This window comes from Pimephales promelas, chromosome 13, assembly GCF_988280905.1.
Source record: "Pimephales promelas chromosome 13, fPimPro1.hap1.1, whole genome shotgun sequence".
NCBI classification, from domain to species: domain Eukaryota; kingdom Metazoa; phylum Chordata; class Actinopteri; order Cypriniformes; family Leuciscidae; genus Pimephales; species Pimephales promelas.
Genome location: NC_142781.1, coordinates 25746304 through 25773519, shown reverse-complemented (window position 1 = coordinate 25773519; position 27216 = coordinate 25746304). Strand labels below are relative to the sequence as shown.

The window sequence follows — 27216 nt, the reverse complement described above, 5'->3', positions numbered from 1 at the left end:
CTGTAAAGTATCCTAAAAATTGTTAAAATACCTCTGTGTAGTGTTGCACAGGTTCGTTTTTTTCTAAATCCCTCCTCATACTAAACCAAGTGTTTCTACATTTTCTCTCCAGTGATGCCCACTATTCAACACGGCCCTCAAGTATTCAGTACCATTGAAGGGACGCCCATTTCTCTGCCATGTCGTGCACATGGAGTCCCCAAACCAGATATCACTTGGTCTAAGGTACATGTGTCTCATTTCTGTTTCTTTCTCTTTTCTCTCACACAAACACATGCTCATACAATTAGGATTTGGATAGAAAATACACTTTTTTTTACAGTACTGACTTTTGATGAAACACTTATCTGGTCAGAACACTTATCATTTGGCACAGAGCCCTTCATGCTCTGGTTTTGTTTTTTTGCTTAGGGTTTTAATTTTAAATGTAATGTTTAATTGTAATAAAAAAAATTTTTTTTTAAATTGTTAGCATAGTAATGTTTGTGATTGTTTTTTGTTTTTTTTTCAAAATCCTAAAACTTCTGACCACATTAATTTGTTAGGTGCTCATTTGATATTTTGACTTCTCAAATTTTACATGTACATACAAAACCACTAAAATTGCAGGTCAGTCTCACTATTTCAGCCTTACATTGTACCCGTATGTTGTTATAAAATGAATGTGTGATGCTGTTTTTCAGCGAGGGGAGTTGCTGGATCTGACTGGCAGTGTGTTTTCTCTGTTTGAGAATGGCAGTCTTCATATTATCTCCCCCAGTGGTGAAGAGTCTGGCGAGTTTGTGTGCACAGCCACGAATGCTGCTGGATACAGCTCCAGAAAGGTCCAGCTCACCGTCTACGGTTAGAGCAGCTTGATCTACTTACTGGTCTGATCATTTTTACCAGTCCGTCTAATGTTTTCTTCAGCTTTGTTTGTTTCATGTGTATTAGTTTGGTGCATCCTCCAATCTCACCCTGTTGTACTTGCATACTGTATGTCTTTGTAAACGTGTAGTGAAGCCCAGGCCAAGTGGTGTAGAGATGCTGAATAACTCAGACAAGCTGTTGGAGATTTCGGTAACAGTGGGTGAAGATGTCATCCTGCCATGTGACGTACAGAGCATACCTCCTCCAATCATCACCTGGGCCAAAGACAAGCAACTCATCTCCCCTTTCTCTCCCAGGTATCAATTTTGTTTATGTCTCTGTGTTTGTGAAAAATGTTATTTGTGAAAAATACACAAATACTTCATGGGACTTGTAGAGTCCATGCCTCATCGATGAGAGAACCAACTGCATGATATGTTTTGGCTCATCAGTGGATGTTTCAGCATATCAGAATGATTATGTGACTGGAGTAATGGCTGCTGAAAATTCAGCTTTGGCATAACAGGAATAAATTACATTTTGAAATATACTTAAGTAGAAAACAGTTGTTTTGAATTGTTATAATATTTCGCAATATTACTGGTTTTAGTGTATTTTATCATCGGGCATGATATACACAAAAACGGTGGTATGCATTGTTTTTCAGTTGGTATACGGAATCAAATCTCATTGTGCATATATTTTATAAATAAGACTCTTGTATCCTATTATTAAACACTATAAATCTTTCTCTGCATTGTTTTTCATGGGCTGATGTTTACTTTACAACCTAGAGGCAGAAAGACTGCGGTCAGATAAAAATTACACAGTAATTAAACTCTCTTTTTCAGCTCAGCATGAAAGTAAACAGAGGTATAATTTCGGAAGCTTCTCTGTAAACTGGGAGCACCTGTGTGGTTTTACACACAGTATGATAAAGAACAGATAGTCTCATATTTTAGACTTTTTTCCTCCTTTCAAACGTAACCTCTTCTCTCATAGACATATTCAGCAGCCATCAGGCTCCTTGAGGATCACAGAAACACGTGTGACTGACAGTGGCATGTACCGGTGTGTGGCTACAAACATAGCTGGAAACTTCACTCAGACAGTCAAACTCCGCGTTCTGGGTAAGAGAAACAGAACACATTTATTTACTTGGATGCTCTCACAATTTAAGCTTGCAATTGACATTTGTTCAAAGCAACATCAGTTTTATGTCAGGTGTTAAAAGCAGGTCTCATCTGTCCACTTTCACTTTGCCACATTGGTCTTTCGGTGACATCAGGCTTTAATCAGTCTTATTTTAATATACATCATGACTTGATATCAAGTGCTCTGTTCGTACCCACAACTATAAAATACATTTTGACTGAAAACCACTTGTAAAACAATGCTGCACAAAACATCATTAAATGACGCAAAATTATTGCGAATTTGATAGTCAATTACACATCACACACCATATTCATCTCGGTAAGTACTTCCATGTGTTTACGATGTTTTCTCAGAAAGCACATATCTGAGCACTTTCGTAATTCGTTTTTTTGCTCAGTGTATTGTAGTCCATGCTAAGATAAGTACCATTTACTAAGTACCATTTTTATCATATATGAAACAAGTTTTAAACATACATTTTACATGTTTGAAATGCGACTTTTGGATTTCAGGTATTAGCTTTTTTACATTTGGGACATGACGTGACTATGTTGTCAAACGCAGTGCTTGAAGTACAAAAAAAGTGCTGGTACTCCCGGGCGGCTGGGTGTGTGCCCACTTTGAGCACAATGTAAATGAGCGAGTTGAGACACTCACATGTGGTATTCACTATATACTGAATAATGAAGCAAACAGTGATTGAGAAAACAGTTTCAAACATAGCATGACTGTATAAATAGTATAATCCTCTGTTTAATCCTCCGGGGTCTAAGGTTTTTGGGTCCTTGAGATGTTTCGACATGCCCTGACATTTGTGCTTTTTTCAGTTGCTTATAAACATATAATGGCATGGCAAAGAAGTCATTGCACTCTATTCAGCACATACAGGGTTACCATAATATGTGTAGGAAATTTACAAAATATCTTCATGGAACGTGATCTTTAATGATTTTTGGCATAAAAGAAAAAACGATAATGTTGACACATACAATGTATTTTTGGCTATTGCCACAAATACTGTATACCCGTGCGACTTATGACTGGTCTTGTGATCCAGGGTCATATATGTAAGCAACATGTAAAAAGTTCACTGAGATGGAGAGGCAGAAAGCACAGCCTGTTTATTTCCTGTTTTGTTTTTAAGTGGACACATAAAAAAGTAGACATATTACAGTTTATTTTTTCATATTTCTTAAGTATGTATGACCATAATGATAGAGTATTTTAAGTCTATTTTGCTGCTATGTGGAAAAAAATCGAGCAAAACACATGGTGTGTTTGCCCACCCCAGAGGGTTAAGCACAAACCTAAACAAAACTATATTTTGTTAAGACAAGCTTGCTTTAATCATTAAAAAGTGTTTACATAGGTGTTAAGAGGCCAAGTGAGATTCATTGACCTCCTAACAACCACATTTGAACTTCAGCAGGTCTGATGTTATGTACACAAGAAAGCATGGAAGGAGAGATCAGCTGTGCCTCAGTCGCTCTAAGCAAAACCTGACAATAATAATTATAGAGTCGTACAAACATAAGCCACTCTGAGCACACTCAGACACATCTGTAAGTGAAAATTTAATTGAGGTATCTATAATGACTACAATTAAACCCTTAGTCAATTTAATCTTGATTACAGTTTTCTGTAACATTGTGAGCCAGTACTTTAGCAGAACTGAGTCTGATAAATGAAAGCTACAGCAAAGAGGAGTTTGATTTATCACAGCTACCAAATGTCTCATCAGGAAGATTAAAACCCAAAAAAGATGTGAGAAAATTATCAGTAACTTCCAAGAGCAAATACGGAAAGTTTGCTATTGTTATGCATAGCCAATGTGCTTTATGAGCAAAAAAAAAAAATCACTTCACTTTGTTTTCTTCTTCTTTATTCTTAATACCACTTTCTCTCTTTTTACCCTCTTAGTTCCTCCCAGCATCCGAGCAGGTCCTAGAGCCATGAAAGTGCTGGTGGGACATGCCATAGACCTGCCCTGTGTCGCTCAGGGAGTCCCAGAACCCTCTGTGTCCTGGCTAAAGGATGGTGCTACTCTGTTGGACGGGTCTCATTACAGGATCTCAGATGGGGCTCTGACTCTGAACCAAGTGGGGCTTATTGATGAGGGCGTCTATACCTGTGTGGCTTCCAGCATCGCTGGGCAAGATGAAGCCATCATTCAGCTCCATGTACAAGGTCAGAAAGATATTGGCAACTATTGTTGTGATTACAGCTATTTGGCATTAAGTGAACTATAAATTTCATGTATTGCCTCCTTCTCTCGACAGTCCCTCCTGTGGTGGAGGTATCTGAGCCCCCTTTCAACAGCCCTTTACAGGAGAGAGTGGCTAACCAGCAGATTGCCTTCCCCTGTCCTGCCAAAGGTGCACCTGAGTCACCAGAAATCACCATTTATACACTAAGATGCTGTTATGTCACAAGAACTGGGCGATGTTACTAAAATTACGATATTTAATTTACTGATATGAGTATATTTGGCATGAAAGTGTTTTTGATATAAAAATGTTTAATACAAAACTAAAACACTAGTTAAAATAATCTAGATATTTAATCTAGTTTAAAAAATCAGTGCATGTTTTTCACTAAATCAAGAATTCTATTTAATAATTTTCATTTATTGGTCAGTGCAGTATAAGGTAATAAATGGGTTTATTTGCCTATGTACAATACTGTTCAAAAGTTCGGGGTCCGTACGGGTCTGTAAGTACTGTAGGTTGGATCGGTTTTTAAATGATTTTGAAAAAAGTCTCTTATGGTCATCAAGGCTGCATTAATTTAATCAAAAATATAGTAAAAATTGTACTATTGTGAAAAAAATGTTCTTTTTTAATATGATAAAGTTTAATATTATTTGATGGATAGTTCAAAAAGATAACATTTATCTCATACAGAAATCATTTGTAACATTATAAATGTCTTTTGATCGTTTTAATGCATCCTTGCTAAATAAAATATAAATATATAATATATAAATTTCTGTTAGAAAAAAAAAATCTTACTAGCCCCAAACTTTTTAACGGTTGTGTATATTTTTTACTAAAACATTTTAACATATAAAAGAACTCTGAGACTTTTAACAAATATAAAACTCTATGCACAGACTGTTATTTAGTGATAAATAGTTCAATCAGAGTTTTGAATCAGTTCATTGACAGTTCCTTACCAGCTTGATGTGGTTCACGGAAATGAATCAAAGCAAAATTAAACATTCATACTCGTGACCTGCAAGACAAGGAAGGATTGCAAATCTAGTCTTATGTTGCCTTCTCTAGGAAACATAATGGTCAGAAATGTTCACTGCGATATTCACAATATTGTTTAATTAAATATGTATGTATTACAGTAGTTGTTACTCAACTCCCTTTGTTCTGTCTGTTGCAGGCACTCCTGAGCCAGTAATAAAGTGGTCTAGGAATGGTCAGGAGTTGACAGGGAATGAGCCAGGTGTGTCTATTTTAGAGGATGGCACACTTCTAATCCTAGCCTCTGTGTCCCCTCTGGATAATGGGGAGTACACTTGCGTGGCTGTCAATGATGCTGGAACAACAGAGAAAAAATACCAGCTTAAGGTCAATGGTTAGTGTAACAGTTTAAAACATTTCTTAAGCTTGTTTGACTTTCAGCAAATTTCACAATCTTTCTCTTCTCTTTTCTCCTCTTTCCCCTTAATCCAGTCCCACCTGATATTAGAGACAATGGCCTGCTGACCAATGTCTCTGTAGTGATGGATCAACCGACCAACCTGGTGTGTGATGTCACAGGCACACCTGTACCTCTCATCACCTGGTACAAAGATGGAGTCGTGGTCAGTGCTCCTGTTTATTAATTCTCACCTTGTCGCGAGGTCCGACATTAACGATATAACGTTATGAAAACTGACCCCATTCACATTCTTTATAAATTGTCTAAATTGGTTTACAGGGTAAACAGGGTATAAATTGTTTATAAAATGTCTTATGGTGCATAATCCGTTTGATTGTAAAAAAAAAAAAGAAATAGAAAAAAAATCTGAAAAAAAAGAGACTGCAGTTGGCCAATGTGAAAACAAGAATAAATATCTGAAGGACATTACATCTTGTCACACAATGCTTGCTTACGTTGTTAACATTAACAATTTGAGAACAAAGTATAATTTGCACAGTTTTTCATGACATGATAACTTATTAGCGATTTAATCAGCGTTCATAATTCCGCGCATGACTGCAATTGCAGATTTCAAACAGAGATGGCGACAAAGAGAAAAAACGCCGGACTGCAGCTTTAAGGAATTCTGTTAATATTTGTTGATTTTGTTATTTATAATTTCTCAATAGCTTGTATCATTTATCTAGGTGGTTTCTAGCAGCGATGTGCAGATTCTGCAGAAGGGCAAAACTCTTAAGCTTTTGAAAGCGACTGTTGCAGATGCCGGACGCTACAGCTGCAAGGCCATCAACATTGCTGGAAGCACAGATAGAGACTTTTACTTAGATGTGTTGGGTAAAATATTCTGCAATGACATTCTCTTACTATGATGTATGACATTAACAGTATTGTCTTTTTACAAGCTGGTATTATGTCTTAATGAGCTGGGCTTTTCTCTGTTTAGTTCCTCCTACGATCATTGGGACAGTTGGGTCACGTGACCTCTCTGCCTTGCTTAATCAAGAGATCATTCTGGAATGCAGGGTCAAAGGCGATCCCTTTCCCACAATTCAGTGGTACAAAGACAGGAAGTAAGTTACTCCAAAAAGCTTTGTAAAGAAAACTTAATTCTTCTCCTCTAAAAAAAAAGAGGGGTGAGTTCACTAAAAAGTCGCACCACTTTTGCACTTATTCTCTAACCACCCGATACCCAGTTAAACCAGGTACTAAATGCATGAGTATTTAAATTTGTTGTTGATGTTTCAATCATAAACATCTCTAGTCTTCAAATTATGCTTATCATAGATTCACAAAACTCCTGCCCGGCACAATTAATGTTATCCTCCATAACCCAGCACAAACTTTGGGGAATTGTGTCCTGCAAATTGCATTCTCCAATAGTTGTATCCTTGATTTTTTGTATCCTTACTTGATTTGTTTAATTCCTTTTGCTAATAAGGCGCTAAATCAACACTGTGCTCGCAAATAAACATGTGCGCAATTAATTTTCAGTTAATTCCTCCCTGATTCTTACATTTTGAAAAAATATACTAGGGGAATTAGAGATTTCTGTCTGTTTCACTCTGTGTTTTAGGCAAGTGTTTTTGGGTGACCCCAATATTGAAGTTTCAAACAGAGGACAGCAGTTGAAGATAAAGAGTGCTCGCTTAGGTGACCAGGCTCGATACCAGTGTAGCGCCACCAACGCTGCAGGAAAGCAGTCCAAAGATTTTAACCTCAGTATCTTTGGTAATTTGACTCATAATGTCTTGGGTTTCCAATATGGGTTTCACATCGACAGATTGCTAAATTTGCTGCCCTTTCTGTCTGTCCTTCCATTCTACCAACTCAGTCCCACCCAGCATTAAGGGAGGAAACACGTCTTCTGAAGTGACAGTACTGCTGGATAATGTGGTGACTCTGGAGTGTGAGGTACGGGGTGTGCCACTCCCTGCCATCACATGGTACAAGAACAGAGAGGTCATTCTGTCCAGCAGACAGACCCAGTATGTGGACCGAGGGCAGTTCCTTAAGATCTTAAGAGCTCAAATATCAGATGCTGGACAGTACACCTGTAAAGTCACCAGTGTGGCTGGCACCGCTGAGAAAAGTTATGACCTTGATGTCTATGGTGAGTTTTTTTTTTTTTTTTACAGACTCTGTACAGTAGAAAAATGTAGTATTGATGCAAAAAATTACATGCAAATACTTAAATACTATATTGCCATTTAGCTTTAGCTTTTGGTAACACTTTTCCCTGTGCTCTCTTCCTTTTTTGTCATCATTCAGTTCCCCCCTCCATCACTGCCAGTTCTGATGGTCCCACAGACATGAAGGTCGTGCTCAGTAAATCTCTGATTTTGAAATGTGAAGCTGAAGGTCACCCTCCTCCCTCACTGACCTGGCTGAAGGATGGTTCACCGGTGGCTGCTAAAGAGAACCTGCGTGTTCTAGAGCAGGGTCGCAAAATCGAAATCCTCAGTGCACTTCCATCTGATGCTGGTCGATATGTTTGTGTAGCTACCAGTGTTGCTGGAGCGAGGGAGATCAAATATGACGTCAGTGTCTTAGGTATAGTGACACATTGACATTTTTTTTGTGATCTGTTACAGTTCAAGAAAAAGTCACCTAAACAGGGAGATAAAAAACACAAAGTACTTCTAAATCTCTTCAGGCATCCCATCCTTCATTATCCACAGGAATCAGGAACTTAGGTGTCTTGTGTTTTTTGTTCACGAGCGAGACAGATCATCATGGATCTTCTAAACATCTGTACACCATTATGGTTCTAATACATGCATCCAGCAGACCGCCATAATCAGTCAGTCCACATTTGTTTTGCATCATTGGAATGATATTGCTGGAAATCAACAGCATAGTGTTTTATGAGCCAGTAAACTGGTTAACAACAAATGAAGGAAATGTATAAAAGATTCAGCAAGATTAAAGGGCAATGGTAGAGTCTGTATCCATGTGACCCAAACATGTGGTATTTATTAATGCTCTATGGGTTTTCATTATGTGAGTTTTTTTACGCATTATTTCAAAGACACGTTTGGTTTACAATTCCGGAGATGCTGTATTGTTTGACCATATTTTTTTGTGTGTGTGTAATTAGTTCCTCCTGTTGTTGATGGGGCAAGCGACACCACAGATGCCACGGTCATCCTCAACAATATCCTAGAGCTGGACTGCTACGCTACAGGCACACCTACTCCAACTATCACGTGAGGACTTTATTACATCCACACATGACATAATCATACTGTATCTGCAGAACTAAAATGTCACTCATTTGCATGTCTATCTCTGAAGGTGGCTGAAGGATGGCGTACCGGTGAGGCAGGGCGAAGGGGTGCGGATAACTTCAAACGGCCGTCGATTGGTCATCTCGCGTGCTCAGGTGTCTGATACAGCTCTTTTTCACTGTGTAGCGACCAACGAGGCTGGAGAACAAGAGAGAGAGTTTAAAGTGTCTGTACATGGTAATGATCATTATATATTTTGATTTAACATCTGTCAATTAATTTTTGCTAATATTTTTAGTTTATGTTTGCGTTAACTGCTCACAGAGATGAAGCCTAAGGTGAATTTTCAGGTTTTTCTAAGTTATAAAAGTTATAAAAAAAAGTTATAAAGTATAAGTTTCAGATACATGTTTATTAAATTTTTATTGTTTATTTCTGTAATATTTGTCTGTCAGTCTCCCCAGCTATTCGTTCCACTGGTCCAGCTGAGAGGTCAGTGGTCCTCCACACATCAATCAGCCTTCAGTGTGTGGTCAGTGGAATTCCCCCTCCCAGCATTACATGGCTCAAAGATGGCCGTCCTGTGGACACGACACAAGAATTTCTGAAGGTCCGACTTTAAAGCATGACAGAAACCTTTTAAAGTAAATCAAGTGTTTGAGGAGGTTTACATATCCACATATACTACCTCCTCTCTCTCATTATTTTTCCATCTGGCATTTAGCTGGAATCCGCTGGCAGGGTATTGCACATAAAGAAGGCCAGGCTGGAGGATGCTGGGAAATATACGTGTGTGGCAACTAATGCGGCAGGCGAGGCACAACAGCACATTCGTCTCAGTGTGCATGGTAGGAAATACAAAAACAGCCAGCACAAGCATATTAACTGTGATTTCCCAAAACACTGTCAAAATCAAAAGAAAAATTAAGAAATTATATTTTGCATAATGCCAATTTGTGGAACCATTCAACATCTAATCTAAACCTCTAAAAATATCCCATTATAATGAATTAAATCAATCAAAAATGTATATATACTGGATATTGATTGAAATTCACCTAAACACCCTAACATGCACCATGGTAAATAAATTTGTGCATGTGTTTTATAGAACCTCCCAGCATCCAGTATGCTGGAGAGACACTCAATGAAACCATCCTTGCTGGCTTCCAAATTCAGCTGAAGTGTAAGGCAACAGGAAGTCCTTTGCCAGGTGAGTCATACTTCATTTCCTGTTTTTTAGGGCAATATTACATTTGAACTGGCTAGTAATAGCTTACAAAAGTACAGGTGGTGTAGTTTAGACTCATTTTTTTCCCTCATACCTTTCCTGCTGCAGCTGTGACGTGGTATAAAGACAGTCGTCCATTGACGAACGCTGCAGGTGTTAATATTCTGAGTAGAGGTCAGGTGCTGGAGATTGACCGTGCGCAGGTGTCAGATGCTGGACTCTACAAATGTGTGGCCATCAATGTGGCCGGCAGCACTGAGCTCTCATACAGTCTGCAGGTGTATGGTGAGTATGAAACAATCTTTCAGTCAAACGTTTGACTATTTTTCCTGACATATTTCCTGGGTTTAATAATCGAATGTTTTCTGTCTCTTTCCATTAGTTCCCCCCTCCATTTCAAGCAAAGGAGGAATGAAAACAGTGGTGGTGAATGAGCCAGTCAGGTTAGAGTGTGAAGCCTCAGGAGTTCCCATGCCCAGCCTCACCTGGCTTAAAGAAGGCAGACCTGTCTCCAGCTTCTCAGATGGCGTCCAGGTCTGTGCATGAAGGAGTTTGGATGCTGTCATGCGTACTTACAGATATTGGTTTGCAGTCAACTCTGCTTTGAGGTTATGAACATGTTATATAATTTTTCAATTTCCTCTTTTGCTAGGTATTGTCAAGTGGCAGGGTGTTGTCATTCGTTAGTGCGCAGGTCAGTGACACAGGTCATTACACCTGTGTGGCTGTAAATGCAGGTGGAGAACAGCACAGAGAATATGACCTACGTGTGTACGGTGAGCTCAGAAAACACTCTTACTCTAAACCTGATCATTTGTGTATTTCAGGTTAACTCAGTTGTTGAAAGTAGTTTTATATGTGTTTACACTACTGTTCAAAAGTCTTGAACAAAAGTTTTTTTTAAAGATAATAACACTGTTATTCACCAAGGATGAATTTATCTATGTGTGTGTGTGTGTGTGTCTCTGTCCCTCAGTGCCACCCAACATCATGGGTGAGGAGGTAAACAAAACTGTTCTGATGGGTCTGTCAGTGCAGCTGCATTGTCAGAGCGATGCCATCCCTCCCCCTGCATTGAGCTGGAGGAAAGATGGACGACCGCTATATAGAAAACCAGGACTCAGCCTGTCAGAAGATGGCAGCTTTCTTAAGGTACAGTAAATTCATCAGCCTGTAAGCTGTTTTGACTTGGGCCAGAAAGCAACAACCTAGCAATCACCCAGATAACACTAGCAGGTCTCTAGCAACCACCCAGCCTACCATAGGAACCATATAACTACACCCTGGAAATTACAACACCCTTGCATCATGAAGCATTTGGATTGCTGTTCTTTTAATTTAAAAGGCATTAGATGGTATTAATTTGATAATTATTTTGTATTTGTAGATTACCAGTGCTCAGGTCCAGGACACAGGCAGGTATACATGTGAGGCAATCAATGTGGCAGGAAAAACGGAGAAGCACTATAACCTGAACGTGTGGGGTGAGTGCTTAAAATTTCATATAAACAGAACTTGAGTCAAATTATAATGTATAATATAATTGTATCTCTTTCTATTATTTTTTCCCCCAGTTCCTCCCAGTATCCGTGGATCTGATGAGGTGTCTTCTCTGACTGTGATTGAGGGCAGCCTCATGACACTTGTTTGTGAGTCCAGTGGGATCCCTCCTCCCCATCTCACCTGGAAGAAAAACGGTGAGGCTCATCATGACTGTTTTCATCATCACCATCCTCCTACAGATTATAAAACTCCTCATCACTATCCTCATTACATTTATTGTCATTTTAAACCTAATACTCTATAGTATACTATACTCTACTATTAGTCACATTTCAACAAACTCTTACTCTAAGTTTGTGTTTTATTTTGTGTGTCTTTTAGGCTCAGAGCTAAAGGGAGATTCACGTGTGCGTGTTCTTTCTGGTGGACGGCAGCTGCAGATTTCCAGTGCTGAGAAGGCAGATGCTTTCTCTTACACCTGTCTGGCAACAAGTGCAGCTGGCAGTGCGATGAAAGAGTACAATCTGCAAGTCTACGGTACAGGATCTTTTCTCCAAAATTGATTCTGTACCCCTTGTTCTTTTGAACACTGAGATGAGTGTTTGTTTGGAAACTAATGCACCCTGAAGCGCCAAAGGTGGCAGGTTAACAATTCGATTTTCTGAGGGCTCCTTGGAGCGAATTCTCATTGCTCCCTCTGCGGGGGACCGCCCACAGAAGCCTACTGTAGGTTTGACGTCAAGACTGGAATGGCCGATTGTCACTTAGCCTCCTGGAACCTCTCGACATCTGACAGCAGGGCATCAAGGAGTAAGGTCTTGTCCTTCTCCTTGATGCCAGAGAGGTTTACCCAGAGTTTCCCCTCCGTAGCTACTAATGCTGCCATGGAGCGTTGATGGCCCAAGCCGTCCCCTTGGTAGTCCAGAGAGACAGGTCTGTGACCCCCTCGCCCTCATCGAGGTCCCTTAACAAGTCGAACTGGTACACTTGCAAGATGGCCATTGTGTGGAGGAATGCTACAGCCCAACTTGCAGCCATATAAGCTTTGCCCACCAAAAAAGTTGTAACTATGTAGGGTTTGGTGGACAGTGTCAGGGCCTTAAGGGATGACTTAACGTTAGGGATGAGATATGATGCTAAAGTCTCTTCTATCATAGGCATCAGCCCATAGCCATTCTCCCTGAGCCCCAGGATCAATGAATAATTAGAAGAAATGGGGCTGGAAATATGGGAAGAGAATGGCCTTTTCTCGATACCTCAGTATGGAGATTGGGAAAGAAAGGCAGGTCCTAACTCCAAAAGATCATCATATACAGGTAATAGAGTTGGCGAGTACTCAGTATCCCTTGCATCAAAGCTAAGGATGTCCAATTCTTCAGAACTAGACAGCCCCAGTATCAGGCTTTCTAGCCGCGGAGCGGGCTTCCGGATCCTGAGCGAGAGAGCTGAAGACAGAAGGCATAGGTCGACAAAGGGTAGAGGCCATCTCGAACTCCTCTGCTATCTCCAACTGCGACCCCCACTATCTGAGATGCGCGAGCCTCAAACATCAAACACTGCAGACTGGAGCTGAATGTCCTGAGAGGCAGAAGCTCACATTGCATGCAAGCCCATTATAGCTTCCATGGTTCACGGTCAAATGTCACGTTGTGACGCAGCGCCAATCAGGATTGGAATTTTTTTTTTTGGGCCATATCACCCAGAGTTAACTCAAATGTACCTCATAAAAATACAGTAATCCTCTTTATTCCACCATGTTTCTTCTTTCCTTCACTCCAAACAGTTCGTCCCTCCATCAGCTCCTCAAATCAGGATGAGGAGACAGTGACGCGAGGTGGAGATATCACTCTGAAGTGTGAAGCAGATGGGGTCCCCAGACCTGCCATATCATGGATGAAAGACGGTAGACCCCTGAGCACCGGCAGCAGGGCTCAAATACTCAACGAGGGCCAACTTTTACGCATCCAGGATGCTCAAGTGGCTGACACTGGACGATACACCTGTATCGCTGTCAATGTGGCAGGACAGGCTGACAGGAAATATGACGTCAATATTCATGGTAAGAAAAAAGTTTAAGTTTTCTTTATGTGTAGTTTCTGAGCCACTAGCATCAATGGATTATCCTGAAAACTTTTCTCAATTTCCACAGGTCTTCCAAATATTTAGGTGATGTTATTATTTGATCATTTTAACTATTTAAAAATATTTTATAATATTCTATTTTTATTATTTTAGTGGATCATTTTATTCTATTATGTATCATTAGTTTAGTGTTTAATCAATTCAGCTGTAACTGTTCTTCATAAAACTAACAAAATTCTAGAAAACTATTAAAGTAACGTTACTTATTCCTATAGGTTTTTTATTGTTGTTGTTGTCATTCACATATACTGACATTTTATGTCCATCATCTATTCAGTTCCTCCCACCATCATCGGTCAGACGCAGATGCCCGAGAATGTGAGTGTTGTTGTGAAGAACCCGGTCGTTCTCACCTGTGAAGCTTCTGGAATGCCACCACCAGCCATCACGTGGCTTAAAGACGGCCAACTGATCAGCATGTCTAGCTCTGTTCGGGTCATCGCAGGTACCAACTCCTTTAATGAATGCATTTGTCTTGCTCCAGAATGTCTACACCACTGAGTCTAGGTAAGGTGCTCAGTAACAGTTAACAGATTAGCCAGATTAACCAGGTGTAATAACTCAAGTTAAAAAGATAGCTTCAGTAAGCAGCCAAACACCACAGATCAGCGGGTAACTGAAAAGAAAAATAGCCGGACAGATGTTCTCATAAACTCTCCATTTTCGGCTTCCAGTGTAAACAGAGACTGATCCTCTGCTAGCAGCAAGTATGAGGTACATCCATCACTGTAACCTTAGACATCATAAACTTCCCGGAGGTCACCTGCATAAATGAACCACATTGTAAGGGAGTCTGTGCTGAGCTAATCGCAGACTGTCCGCCAGTATGCCACAAAGACATGGAACTGGACAGAAAACAGGACCACAATATGTAAGATAGACACATTATTGATCACATATTCAGTCTGTAATTTTGCCAGGTCAATAAAGGATTAGAAGTGTTGCTAGCCCTATTGCCTGCATTGCAAAGTAGGGGTGGGACAAAATATCAATAGGGAAACATATTGTTGCCCTTCTCCGTGCAATTCCAGAATCAATACGCTGGTGCCAAATATCAATATTTTAATTAATAAAATATGGCGCTCTAAATAGATTTCCCTGCTCCCAGCTTCGGTACTTCATGGCTCCTTGAGGTGGTGCTCAACACATGAATTAGGGAGACGTGAACACAAGTTAACTAGCCTAAGAAAAAGAGTTTTTTAACGGGACGAGGAGTGAGTAAAATCATAGATGCCCCAGCCACATTTAAGTCCAAAGTCTGGACACACTTTGGTTTTTATACCATACATGGGACTTACGAAATCGACAAAGAGTACGCAATATACAATAACTGCCTAGTAAAATTAAAGTGCATGGGTAATACCAAAACATGCAAAGCCACTTGCAACGCCATCAGCCTGATCTCCTTGAAAATGTTTTATTTACTTAAAATGTTCAATTTAATTTACAGACCGGAAAAAAAAATCTTGTGCGGTTTTGGACTTGAATAAAGAGAGAAAACCTGCACTTAGCCTTTTCATGGGCATTTTGTTTTCACAGTTAGACACCGCGATGTATCCATTAAGGATTGTTTAGAAATAAATTGATTATCGTAGAATTATCGTGATATTATTGGTATCGTGAGCCATGTTTCGTATCATATTTTGAGTACCCTGAGATTCCCACCCCTATTGCAATTCTCATCCAAAGATATACTGTATATAATTTCTGGCTGACCCCAAACTCCTTTCCTCATTGTACTGTAAGAGAAAGGGACATCAGGGAAGAAAAGAGAATGACGTATTTGTTAAGGTGATTAGCTTAGCGCTCTCCTGGGGAGTGATAATTATTCGTTTAAAGGATGAAAATGGGACGTTTGACTTGTGTTGATTGGTTAAGCTCTGTTTGAACAGCTGTTAACTTGAAGGTCTCCTGTTTCTTACCAAACCAGTAGGGACATTTATGAAGCCTGTTTTTTCAAAGACAAAGTGAAACTCGTTATTCGTTCTGCAGATGCATTTCTCCTCTGAGTAAATCTCAGGCTCTTGATTTATAGTTAAGTAATTCCCTGAGAGAAGTACAAACGGCCTAGCCTTTTAATTCAGTGTGCAGAAATCATTCCATCATTCAGTCACCTGTGCTGTTACCAGTTACCATGGACCCGACAGATGAGTCTCATATATGTCTACAATAATCTCAGGAGGACGAGGCCTGCGTTTGATGCATGCTGCAAGTGAGGATGCTGGGAGATACACCTGCATCGTGTCCAACTCTGCTGGAGAGGAGCGGAAGAACTTCGACTTAAATGTCCTGGGTAACACAGCACTGTACATGAGTTAGGGGTGTTTTTTGTAGCTGTCTGTCTGTTAACTTATTGATTTGAAACAGTCTTCACAGGCAACAACTCCGCAACAGTAGTGCTTTTCACAAAAACTGACTAATACTCACAGATTATTCCAATAGAGGGATAAGAGAATGACATATTTGTGTAGGCCGACCCAGAGGTTAGCATTACTCTGGTTCCCTTGAAAAAAGCCAATAGGATTTTACCATTGGGATTTTAATTATTGTAGAAAATAAGCTCTCTGACCAACACAAGTTTATGATACTTTCATGTTTTGTTCATCAAGATAATATTAACAAATGAACACAGCACTTTTTAGCAACTGGCTTTTTCAAGACAATGTAAAAAAACGTAGTGGATTTATGTAATTTAATAAAACATGAAAATATCTTGAGCTTGACTTATCTTGAACAGTTTGTATCTACATTTTTTTTTTAATTTGTGTCTAAAATTTACAACAAATGAGCGTTCGACTCAAAGCTTGCTACCCTAACAACTCAATATATGGTGCTATTTTTTATTATTGTTTTGAATACAGCTATATTTAAACCATTATCCTTGACTATGTCAACCGTCTTGGATGGAATTTTTCACTGGTTTCATTCCTGGATTGGCTTTTTATCCATAGATCCAAGCAAAAACAAATCAAGGAGCATAGTTTAGAGGTTAGCATAGTTACTTACCTAGCAAGCTTTCAGTCAGGAGCACACATGTGGTGGTTAACATGTTGTTTAGGAATATCACTAGACTTTGAAATGTTTATTTTCATCTTTATTCTGTCAAATTCAGTGCCGCCCAGCATTGTGAACGAGGGCACAGTGGAGGATTTGAAAGTGAAGGAAAAACAGAACATAATTTTGGCCTGTGAGGTCACCGGTAAGTGACATAAATTACAAGATTGGCTTCTGTCCTGATCACTTACCTTTGATTAACCAATTTTTTGGGTTGTCTAGGTTATCCAGTTCCAGAGATCACATGGCTGAAGGATGGGCAACCATTGACTAGTGACGCAAGGATGCAGGTGATGTCAAATGGGCGTTTCCTTCAGATCAGTGGATCGCAAGTGTCCGACACAGGCAGGTATAGCTGTCTGGCCTCTAACAGCGCTGGAGACAGGAGCAGACACTTCAACCTCAATGTGTTAGGTACTGTATGTTTGGATGGGGGGAGTTAGAATGTCTCTTTGTAGTCTCTATTGTAGTGTGTACTTATTTATGTTTCCTCTCCCAGTTTCTCCCACCATCGCTGGTTCTGGTCCAGAAGGTTCAGCTGAAGAGGTTACTGTGACACTTAATAGTCCTACATCTCTTGTTTGCGAAGCCCAGTCATACCCCCCTGCCATCATCACTTGGCTCAAAGATGGCACACCCTTTGAATCCAGCCGCAACGTCAGGGTACTTCCAGGTCAGATATCTTTATGGATCTGTAGCATAAAATTATTCAGATGTTCATATCCAACATTTCTTATGTGACCAGCTCGCTAACTACTGTATCTTGTGCCAGGTGGTCGCACTTTACAGATCTTGAATGCTAAAGAAGAGGATGCTGGGAGATATACATGTGTGGCGACTAACGAGGCTGGAGAGACACTGAAGAACTATGAGGTGAAAGTTTTCGGTGCGTGTGAGAACTGAGCAACATCGCCACCTTTTGGTGTAGAGGAATATAACACTCTTTGTGTGTTAGTTATCTGTACCTATTTATACATGTTCCTTTCTTGCAGTCCCTCCAGTTATCAATAAAAATGACATCCCAGGGGAGAGTCTGGCCCCCAAAGAGGTGAAAATTAAAGTTAACAACACCCTTACACTGGAGTGTGAAGCTCAGGCTATCCCAACACCTACGCTAGTGTGGTACAAGGATGGCCAGGTGAGAAATGCATTCATACTAAGATACAGTATATGACAAAAATATGCAGTTTTTCACTCCTTTATGAAAATTTATTTGCAACTCTTGAGTTTTCACTCCACTGTGTTTCTCTCTGCAGATCCTGAAAGCAGATGGTCACCTCAGTATCACAGCAAACGGTCGTATAGTTCAGATTAAACACACTCAAGTGTCCGATACAGGTCGTTACACCTGTGTAGCCACCAACATCGCTGGAGAGGATGAGAAGGACTTTGATGTAAATATACAAGGTGAAAAGGGCTTTCCAAGTTCAAAATGCAAAATTGCATTTAATTCATTCATTTAATTCAAAAGTGACAGTAAAGAAATCTAAAATGTAACAAATTTCTCTTTCAAATTACTGCTGTTCTTTTGAATGTTCTATTCATCAAAGAATCCTGAATGTTTCTGAATGAGCACCAAATAACGATTCCTTAAGGATCATGTGACACTGAAGTCTGAAGTAATGGCTGCTGAGATTTCAGCTTTGCTATCACAGGAATATGAGGAATGATCAAAAGAACGTTTGAGAAACACCAACTTTAAAAAAGGAGTATGACTGCCCCTAGTGGGTGCTTAATGTATTATGTCTGGATCTCGTTTTCAGCTTGTTTTAAACCGTTTGTCTCTGGATTTGGTGCAATTATCTTCAGGCTTTATCCCTGTTTATAATACTTAAATCCTGTCTGTGGCTCAGTTCCCCCAAGTTTCCGAGGCTTTGGAGACTCTGACTCTGGCCTTGGTAATAATGGAGACGTGAAGGATGTGATCCTTAATAATCCCTTCTCCCTGTACTGTGAGACCAATGCCGTCCCCCCTCCTGTACTCACTTGGTACAAAGATGGGCACCTGCTGACCTCTAATGATAAAATACTCATTCTTCCTGGTGAGAGGCTGCATTGAAATTTTTTGATTATATCATGGAAAAATAATTTGTTAAATATGTTGATACTTTGATGCTATGTTCTGTATGAGTAAACAAGAATTTCACTATGTTTGTTTTTTTGTTGTTTTTTTTTACATTATTTCTCACATAGGCGGAAGAGTCCTCCAGATCCCTCGAGCTCAAGCAAAGGATTCTGGGAGATACACTTGTGTGGCTGTGAATGAGGCTGGAGAAGACTCCATCCAATATGATGTCAGAGTGTTGTGTGAGTCCAACCTGAGTGTTTACCCTTTTTTTTTTAATTCTAAACATTATAAGGACAACAACTGAAAGTCTTTTTTTGTCTGATCACTTGGATTTTGATAGTGCCGCCCTCGATTCGTGGAGCTGATGGTGACCTGCCTGATGAGGTCACAGTGCTGGTTAATAAGACCACATTACTGGAGTGTCAGGTGGATGGAAGTCCCACTCCTAAAATTAGCTGGATCAAAGACAGTCAACCCCTCACCCCAGACAACACACACAGACTTCTGTCCAATGGCAGGACACTGCAGGTGATCTAACAGTGATGTAACAGTTGATATTTATATATATATATATATATATATAGAGAGAGAGAGAGAGAGAGAGAGAGAGAGAGAGAGAGAGAGTATTGAAGTTATTTTTAAGATAAAATATTTACATATTTTTTGTGTTTTATAGATTTTGAATGCACAGGTGACAGATACAGGACGCTATGTGTGTGTGGCTCAAAACCTTGCTGGAACAGCCGAGAAATCATTCAACCTTCATGTGCATGGTGAGTCTATCTTGCATTTATATTGCATTTAACTCATGCTTTTTATCAGTTAATGCATTAACTGGTAATTAAACCCATGACGTTGCGGGTACTAGTGCTATACTCTACTGTTTAAGCTTCAACTAATTATTTGTGATATCATGTTTGTTTGTGTTTGTTGTCAGTGTCTCCCTCTATTGTGGGCATCAGAGAGGAGAATGTGACTGTGGTGGTGAATAATTTTATATCTCTAAACTGTGAGGCCACTGGACTCCCACCTCCCACTCTTAGCTGGTTCAAAGACAGGAGACCTTTACAGGCCAGCACCAACGCACTCATAATGCCTGGTACGCATGCTTACTGACACATTATAGAGGGACTACATAGTGTTCATCACTGTATGTGTATACATATTACACATAAATCTCTCTTCCTCCACTCCACCTCTTACTCACATTCTCTGTCTAGGTGGTCGTACTCTCCAGATCCTGAAAGCAAAGATGTCTGATGGTGGGAAATACAGCTGTGTGGCCATGAACCCAGCAGGAGAAGCCCAAAAAATAATTTATCTTACAGTATATGGTCAGTATGTACTGTGAAGTATGGCAGACAATCTTTGTTTTAATATGAATTACAACATTTTTAATATTTCAACATTTCTGGGAAGTCACTGATCTAAATGACTGGTATCTGGTTTCCCAGTGCCCCCCAGTATCAGACACAGCAGTGGGGATCTTCCAGTGGTGTTAAATGTACTGGTGGGGAAATCTGTTACTTTGGAGTGTGAATCTAATGCAGTGCCTCCTCCCATCATTACCTGGTATAAGAATGGACGGCCCATCACTGAGACTGCACATCTGCGCATACTGGCTGATGGGCAAATGTTGGAACTGAGAGAAACAGAGGTGTGTGTGAGAAAATTAGCAGGTGCTTTAGATGAAGTTAAGTGGATGTATGATTTTGGTAGTGATAAAATGAGTAAAAAAAAAAAAAAATATATATATATATATATATATATATATATATATATATATATATATGTATAATAGGCCAGTGAGCAGACACCTAGCACCCAATTAATGGTGGTGAATTTTGTACTGCACACGCAACACTCACATTTACTTCAGAAAATAAAGTAAAGCGTTTGTTTCAAGAAGTTTAAATCACTCTTTCTCTCTCAGTTGTCAGATACTGGGCAGTATATCTGTAAGGCCACAAATGTAGCAGGTCAAGTGGACAAGAACTTCCATCTCAACATCCATGGTGAGAAACAGGAACTGCAATGTATATATACTTAAAAGTCTCTGTGTGTGGGTGTATATATGAAAAGTTCAGATGCAAAAGCCTCTAAATGCCATTTGAAATTTTCTTCTTTAATGATGATTTTTATCAAGCTTGTATATTTAAGTTCAGTAATTTCACTTAAATGGCAATGATAATTACCTATTAATTGTTATTTAAGTGAAATTACTGAACTTAAATATACAAGTTTGATAAAAATCATCATTAAAGAAGAAAATTTCAAATGGCATTTAGAGGCTTTTGCATCTGAACTCTTCATATATATATATATATATATATATATATTTAAGATTATTATTTGTATTATTTATAATTATATTATGCTCACCAAGGCTCCATTTCTTTTGTTTAAAAAACATTAATTTGAAATATTATTACAATTTATATGAATGATTTAATAATATAATATTAATTCAATTATTATTCAAATAAATGAATAATTTATTAAATTATTAAAAATGTATTCCTGTGATGGCAAAGCGGAATTTTCAGCAGCCATTACTCCTGTCTTCAGTGCCGCATGACTCTAATTTGGTGTTCAAGAAATATTTCTTAATATCTTGTTGAAAATATTTACCTCATACTGCTTTAAACAAAATAAACCCTCATATTTTTTGTGGGTTATGTTATATTAAGCATGATATAGAGGTCTGCACGCCACGGGATTGTTTTTTTTTTTTCCTGCTCCCACTTAAAATTCACACGGTTAGAATAAGCTTAGAATAAGTTTTCTACCCGACTGATCCTGCTGAATTTAGATCTCGTTTTAAAGAATCTCATATGTAAATTTTTTTATTTCCCCTTTGACATGCAGTTCCCCCACGGCTGGACGGCCCAGCAATGGAGCGTGTGGTGGAAACCATCGGTAATCCTGTCACCTTCGCCTGTGATGCTTCAGGGATCCCTCCTCCCTCGCTTACCTGGTTGAAGAACGGCAAAGTGATTGGTGAGATAGATGAGCTTCAGATCACTTAAACTTTACATTTGGCATTATAAAGTCAAATTATGCTTGTTTTTATTGTATTTCTAGAGAATTCAGAGTCTGTGGATATGCATATCCTGTCCGGGGGCAGTAAGCTGCAGATTGCCCGTTCACAGTTATCTGACAGCGGCACTTACACCTGTTTGGCGTCCAATGTGGAGGGCAAGGCCCGCAAAAACTACCAACTTATAATGCAAGGTACAGAAGCATTTATTAAATTAAACAAACATGCATCTAGTAGTTTTACCAAATTACCATCTGGATTGTCTGTTCTTTAGTCCCACCAATCATTGTAGGATCAGAGTTACCTAGTGAGATGAGTGTTCTGCTGAATGACAGCATCCAGCTCGTGTGCCGTGCTGAAGGAACTCCAACCCCTGAGATCCAGTGGCTGAAGGATGGAAAGACACTTAGCAGAACTGCCCAGAAGAACATCAAGTGAGAGCATTGTTAGATTTTTGTGCCTTTATGCTGTAAAACTATCCAGTGTATTCTCTACATAGTACTTTTGCATAATGATTTTCTTGGTAATGAGACAATAGAAGTCATAAGGGTGAACGCAAGTCAACCTTTCCTCAGAATTAGCACGGATGGTAGCACTTTGACTGTGACAGCCATCCACACATCTGACAGTGGAAAATACACATGTGTGGCCACCAATCAGGCTGGAGAGGAAGACCGAATATTCAGCCTGAATGTATATGGTGAGTTGTATCTTTACATGAATGTGAGAAGTGGAACATAATTTTTCACTACACAGCAGTAGTATTTTCCCAGACATTTGATAGCTGCATGTCCTGTTCCCAGTTCCTCCTCTTATCCAGGGGAACGGACCTGCTGCCAAGGAACTGATCGCGGTGCTGGACAGCTCAGTAAATATAGAGTGTGTAGCGAGCGGTTCTCCACCTCCACAGCTCAACTGGCTAAAGAACAGTCTGCCCCTTCCAATATCGTCTCAGATCCGCCTGCTGTCTGCTGGCCAGGTCCTCCGGTAAGAGATCTAACTTGTTTAAATCATGATGATCGCAGGGTGGGAAATATATATATTTTTTTGCATCTAAACCACACCTTGCCTAATTTCTTTAAATTTGAGATGAAGGTTTTCATTTTACAAGCTATTTTCATTTCAAATATATAAAATTAAGGATTTTATAATTTAATATTTATTTTAGTATTATAATATATATACATATATACAGTATATATATATATATATATATTAATTTGAGTTACAGAGTACCTTCAGGTTTCATTTTCATTTTGAATTTTAGTACTTTTATGTGCTTTCCCAAATTATCTTTTTTTTTGTATTTTAGTACTACTTAAAGGGATAGTTCACCTTAAAATGAAAATTGTGTCATCTTATAATCACCTCATGTTGTTCCAAACCTGTAAGACTTTCATTCATCTTTAGAACACAAATGAAATATTTTTGAATGAAATCTGAGCCAGTTCTGTTATATGTGAATAAAGGCCTAAATTAAATCTGTTCAGTGTATAAAGTGATTGTGTCTCTTCAGAAAATTTGGACAAACGGCATTCATCTAGATCAGTTTGATGATCTCTTTATAAACTTTTTTCAAGCGTCAAAGTGGTAGTTGCGGAACTGTCAGAAATCGCTCAGATTTAATTTAAAATTTCCTCATTTGTGTTCCGAAGATGAATGAAAGTCTTATTAATGGTGATTAACGGGTTTGGAATGACAGAATTTTCATTTGTGGGTTTGCCAAACCTTTAAACCTATTTAATTTAGTTCCCAAGGCAATATTTTTTTTACGTTTATGTTTGTTATGTAATATTTATATTTCTGTATATATAATATAATATAATATTCTGGATGTTTTTCCACTAAGATAATAACAAATAACAACAAACATTATGTTTTGATTGATACTGTGAAGCTGCTTTGATGCAATCTATATTGTGAAAAGTGCTATATAAATATACTTGACTTGACATGACTTGACGTGTATGTGTGTGTATATATATATATATTTAATTTCAGTTAACAAAAATAATTGTTCGTGTTATAAAACACTATAAAAACACTATAAAACACTATAAAAACACTAAAACACAATAAAAACACTGAATTGTGCACTTGCACAATGAACCAAAAAGTTAAAAAATAATCCATTCCTTTATTTGATTCTTATTGAGTACATAGTCCTCCTGTAGTACCCGCGTGTACTAACATGTACCCGCATTTTGCTAGTGACAGGTGTTCATATCCCGCTATGAATGGAGCTGATGGCATGATTTATAGCACTAAATGCTTGGCATCTGATTGTCATTTTTGGTGTTAGCATTGCTCGTGCACAGGTTTCAGATGGTGGGAGCTATACTTGTGTGGCCTCCAACAGAGCTGGAGTGGACAACAGACACTACCACCTTCAGGTGTATGGTGAGTTAACTTGCCTGTGCATTTGCAGAGATAAAATGTAGAAAATGCCACGAAGTATTAAACCCATAAATTTACTGTCATTCTTCTCAGTTCCTCCCAGTTTGGACGGGGCGGGCAGCACAGAAGAAGTAACAGTTGTGAGAGGAAATACAGCCTCTCTCATCTGCATTTCAGATGGGATGCCCAGTCCAATCATTACTTGGCTAAGAAATGGTGCAGCAGTACCTAAAGATCCTCACCTGTCACTCCTCAACCAAAACAGCACCCTGCAGATTTCTCATGTGAGCATCAACCACACCGGACGCTACACCTGTACTGCACATAATCAGGCTGGGGACGCAAGCCGCCACTTCAGCCTCAAAGTACTGGGTGAGAGAAAGTACGACAAAATAAAACAAAACCAAAGTGACCCCTTCTGTCAGAGACTCATTGACATCTTTCCCCTCTCTCAGACCCACCACGGATCAATGGGTCTGGTGTGCCTGCTGAGGTCTCTGTGGTTGTGAATCATGTCTTGGAGCTGGTTTGTGAGGCCGACGGCATACCTTTACCAACACTTACCTGGCTGAAGGATGGGCGACCTCTGCCTCAGACAGACAGCATACGGCTTCTCAGAGATGGAGAGGTGCTCAGAGTTGCCTCTGCTCAGGTAAAAACTACAATTGTGGTGTCAAAATGGGTAATAGCAATCTTGATCCTATATTTTCTCCAATGCTGCTCAATGTGACAAAAGCGTGACATGTTCCTAAATCATGTTGTGTTATCTCCCATCTTTGTACAGGTGGAGAACACTGGAAGATACACCTGTTTGGCAACCAGCCCTGCTGGAGATGATGATAAAGAGTTTCTAGTCAGAGTACATGGTGAGTCTTAAAAGCAGTTACAAAGTTTCCCATCATATCAACATATAATGTCACCTCATTGAAAGTAATTTGCTAAACGACAATTTCTTCAAACAGTGCCACCCAACATCGCTGGAGACACAGGTGTGCAAGATGTGCTTGTACTGCAAAACAGACAGGTGATCCTTGAATGTAAATCAGATGCAGTTCCACCTCCAACTCTCACTTGGCTTAAAGATGGAGCACCACTGAAGGTATCCAATGAAAACAGTATAGATATTTTTTTTCTTAATTATTTCTAGAGGTTTTCCTGTTTATTGAATGTAGTTAAGTGACTATTTAGTTTTATAATTTGTTCCCCCATTCTTCTATAAGTTTTTTTGATTTTCAGCTGCCATTACTCCAGTCTTCAGTGTCACACGATCCTTCCTCAAGAAACATTTCTTATTATCAATGTTGAAACCAATCGTGCTTTTTCAAAAGAACAGCATATATTTAAAACAGAAATCTTTTGTAACATTATAAATATTTTTACTGTCACTTTTGATCAATTTAATGCATCCTTGCTAAACAAAAGTGTTCTTCTTTTTTTAAAATGACACAAAATGAGGTATGAATATAAATGTGTATTAATTAATGTAGCTAAATAGCTTTTACAATGTTTTCTCTAGATGTCTCCACGAGTGCGTGTTTTGTCCAGCGGTCGTTATCTGCAGATCAACAATGCAGAGCTGAGAGATGGTGCCCAGTACACTTGTGTGGCCAGCAATGTTGCTGGAGAAACCAGACGACACTTCAACCTTAGTGTCAATGGTGATTAGCAATTTCTATACACGTTAAGGCACCTTTGTTCCTGAGGAAAATATTATTCGCTTATTAATGTGTATGAGCTAATATGCTAATTTAAACATTCTCTCTTCAGTCCCTCCCACAATAAAGGACGGTCCTCAATCTGTGTTGGTTAATATTCATCAACCAGTGGTTCTGGAGTGTGTTGTGAATGGAGTACCCACCCCACGCATTACCTGGAGGAAGCATGGATCCATCCTGGCAGGAAACAACCCCAGGTCAGCACCACACATCACTTCAAAGCATTTCATAACTAATTTTGTTCATGGGAAATAACAAACACCCTATACGTTTAGATACAGGTTTGGTGAGGATGGTTCACTCCACATCTTCTCAGCCCAGGTGACCGATACGGGCCGCTACCTTTGCATGGCCACCAACCAGGCGGGAACAGAGCGCAAGAGAGTAGATCTTCAGGTTTATGGTAAGTCTTGACATGCATGCAATAGTGTTATTGTGCATATATTATATATGATAAAAAAAACAGTGTTGTTATTGTAACAAAATCTAAAAACTACCAAAAATCTGTTTTGATAATCGAATTAAAGCTGAAATTAAATAAAAGATAAATATTAGATGAAAAACTGAAAGAAAAAAAAAGAAAATTAGACATTTTGCTTTGGCAAAATATATCTGAAAAATAAAAATGACAAATCCACATAACAAAATTACTAAAACTTAAACTAAAATTAAAATGAAAACTAAAAAGAGAAATTAGCTAGTTTTTTCGGTATTGAAAGTAAACCCTACAACGTAATTAATCTAGTTCAAATCACAAAACATATTAGTTTTGAACTGGTTGTTTAACACAAGTTAACAGTTAGAACTAATCAACTCACTATATCTACAACAGTGGCTCTCAAACTTTTTGAAAGAATGGCACCCCGTTGTATCATTTTTTTTTTTTAAATGGCATCCCAGTACATGTACTAAACGCAATAAACATACATGTGTACATACATATGTTTAATATTATTATGAAAATAGCATATAAATGATCAAATTGACTTGTTTTATCAAATAACTTGAGAAAAACTTGAGTTTGTGACAAGCCAAAGTCACATACATCCAATCAAAGAAAATGGTACAAAATGAGAAAAACACATTTCAAGAGATTTAATCATTGTACTATGTATGTAAATGTTTGTTTATTTATCATAAAACCTCAGAATGTATTTATTTTGCATTATGTTCAT

General features: G+C 38.9%; 1 protein-coding gene across 2 annotated transcripts in view; it reads left to right on the top strand.

The window, feature by feature from the left end:
* The window catches only part of hmcn1 (hemicentin 1), a 78695-nt gene that overhangs the window by 35942 nt on the left and 15537 nt on the right, over nucleotides 1-27216 (top strand). For both annotated transcript variants that reach the window (XM_039692269.2, XM_089118739.1), the window contains exons 20-74: nucleotides 113-225; nucleotides 684-843; nucleotides 998-1166; nucleotides 1852-1979; nucleotides 3928-4194; nucleotides 4287-4382; nucleotides 5401-5595; nucleotides 5694-5824; nucleotides 6351-6498; nucleotides 6608-6734; nucleotides 7238-7392; nucleotides 7496-7774; nucleotides 7933-8214; nucleotides 8762-8870; nucleotides 8959-9128; nucleotides 9347-9501; nucleotides 9616-9739; nucleotides 10003-10104; nucleotides 10231-10407; nucleotides 10505-10656; nucleotides 10775-10898; nucleotides 11099-11274; nucleotides 11510-11606; nucleotides 11697-11819; nucleotides 12007-12162; nucleotides 13409-13684; nucleotides 14045-14212; nucleotides 15947-16060; nucleotides 16880-16966; nucleotides 17044-17235; nucleotides 17321-17494; nucleotides 17594-17707; nucleotides 17814-17959; nucleotides 18078-18228; nucleotides 18675-18863; nucleotides 19015-19128; nucleotides 19230-19417; nucleotides 19566-19662; nucleotides 19827-19988; nucleotides 20110-20223; nucleotides 20344-20546; nucleotides 20823-20904; nucleotides 21758-21889; nucleotides 21974-22123; nucleotides 22204-22363; nucleotides 22505-22629; nucleotides 22733-22916; nucleotides 24232-24329; nucleotides 24420-24698; nucleotides 24782-24978; nucleotides 25111-25192; nucleotides 25289-25425; nucleotides 25843-25984; nucleotides 26094-26238; nucleotides 26317-26444. In XM_039692269.2, coding sequence (XP_039548203.2) covers nucleotides 113-225; nucleotides 684-843; nucleotides 998-1166; nucleotides 1852-1979; nucleotides 3928-4194; nucleotides 4287-4382; nucleotides 5401-5595; nucleotides 5694-5824; nucleotides 6351-6498; nucleotides 6608-6734; nucleotides 7238-7392; nucleotides 7496-7774; nucleotides 7933-8214; nucleotides 8762-8870; nucleotides 8959-9128; nucleotides 9347-9501; nucleotides 9616-9739; nucleotides 10003-10104; nucleotides 10231-10407; nucleotides 10505-10656; nucleotides 10775-10898; nucleotides 11099-11274; nucleotides 11510-11606; nucleotides 11697-11819; nucleotides 12007-12162; nucleotides 13409-13684; nucleotides 14045-14212; nucleotides 15947-16060; nucleotides 16880-16966; nucleotides 17044-17235; nucleotides 17321-17494; nucleotides 17594-17707; nucleotides 17814-17959; nucleotides 18078-18228; nucleotides 18675-18863; nucleotides 19015-19128; nucleotides 19230-19417; nucleotides 19566-19662; nucleotides 19827-19988; nucleotides 20110-20223; nucleotides 20344-20546; nucleotides 20823-20904; nucleotides 21758-21889; nucleotides 21974-22123; nucleotides 22204-22363; nucleotides 22505-22629; nucleotides 22733-22916; nucleotides 24232-24329; nucleotides 24420-24698; nucleotides 24782-24978; nucleotides 25111-25192; nucleotides 25289-25425; nucleotides 25843-25984; nucleotides 26094-26238; nucleotides 26317-26444 — 8445 coding nt within the window. The remainder of the gene's footprint in view (nucleotides 1-112; nucleotides 226-683; nucleotides 844-997; nucleotides 1167-1851; nucleotides 1980-3927; nucleotides 4195-4286; nucleotides 4383-5400; nucleotides 5596-5693; nucleotides 5825-6350; nucleotides 6499-6607; nucleotides 6735-7237; nucleotides 7393-7495; nucleotides 7775-7932; nucleotides 8215-8761; nucleotides 8871-8958; nucleotides 9129-9346; nucleotides 9502-9615; nucleotides 9740-10002; nucleotides 10105-10230; nucleotides 10408-10504; nucleotides 10657-10774; nucleotides 10899-11098; nucleotides 11275-11509; nucleotides 11607-11696; nucleotides 11820-12006; nucleotides 12163-13408; nucleotides 13685-14044; nucleotides 14213-15946; nucleotides 16061-16879; nucleotides 16967-17043; nucleotides 17236-17320; nucleotides 17495-17593; nucleotides 17708-17813; nucleotides 17960-18077; nucleotides 18229-18674; nucleotides 18864-19014; nucleotides 19129-19229; nucleotides 19418-19565; nucleotides 19663-19826; nucleotides 19989-20109; nucleotides 20224-20343; nucleotides 20547-20822; nucleotides 20905-21757; nucleotides 21890-21973; nucleotides 22124-22203; nucleotides 22364-22504; nucleotides 22630-22732; nucleotides 22917-24231; nucleotides 24330-24419; nucleotides 24699-24781; nucleotides 24979-25110; nucleotides 25193-25288; nucleotides 25426-25842; nucleotides 25985-26093; nucleotides 26239-26316; nucleotides 26445-27216) is intronic.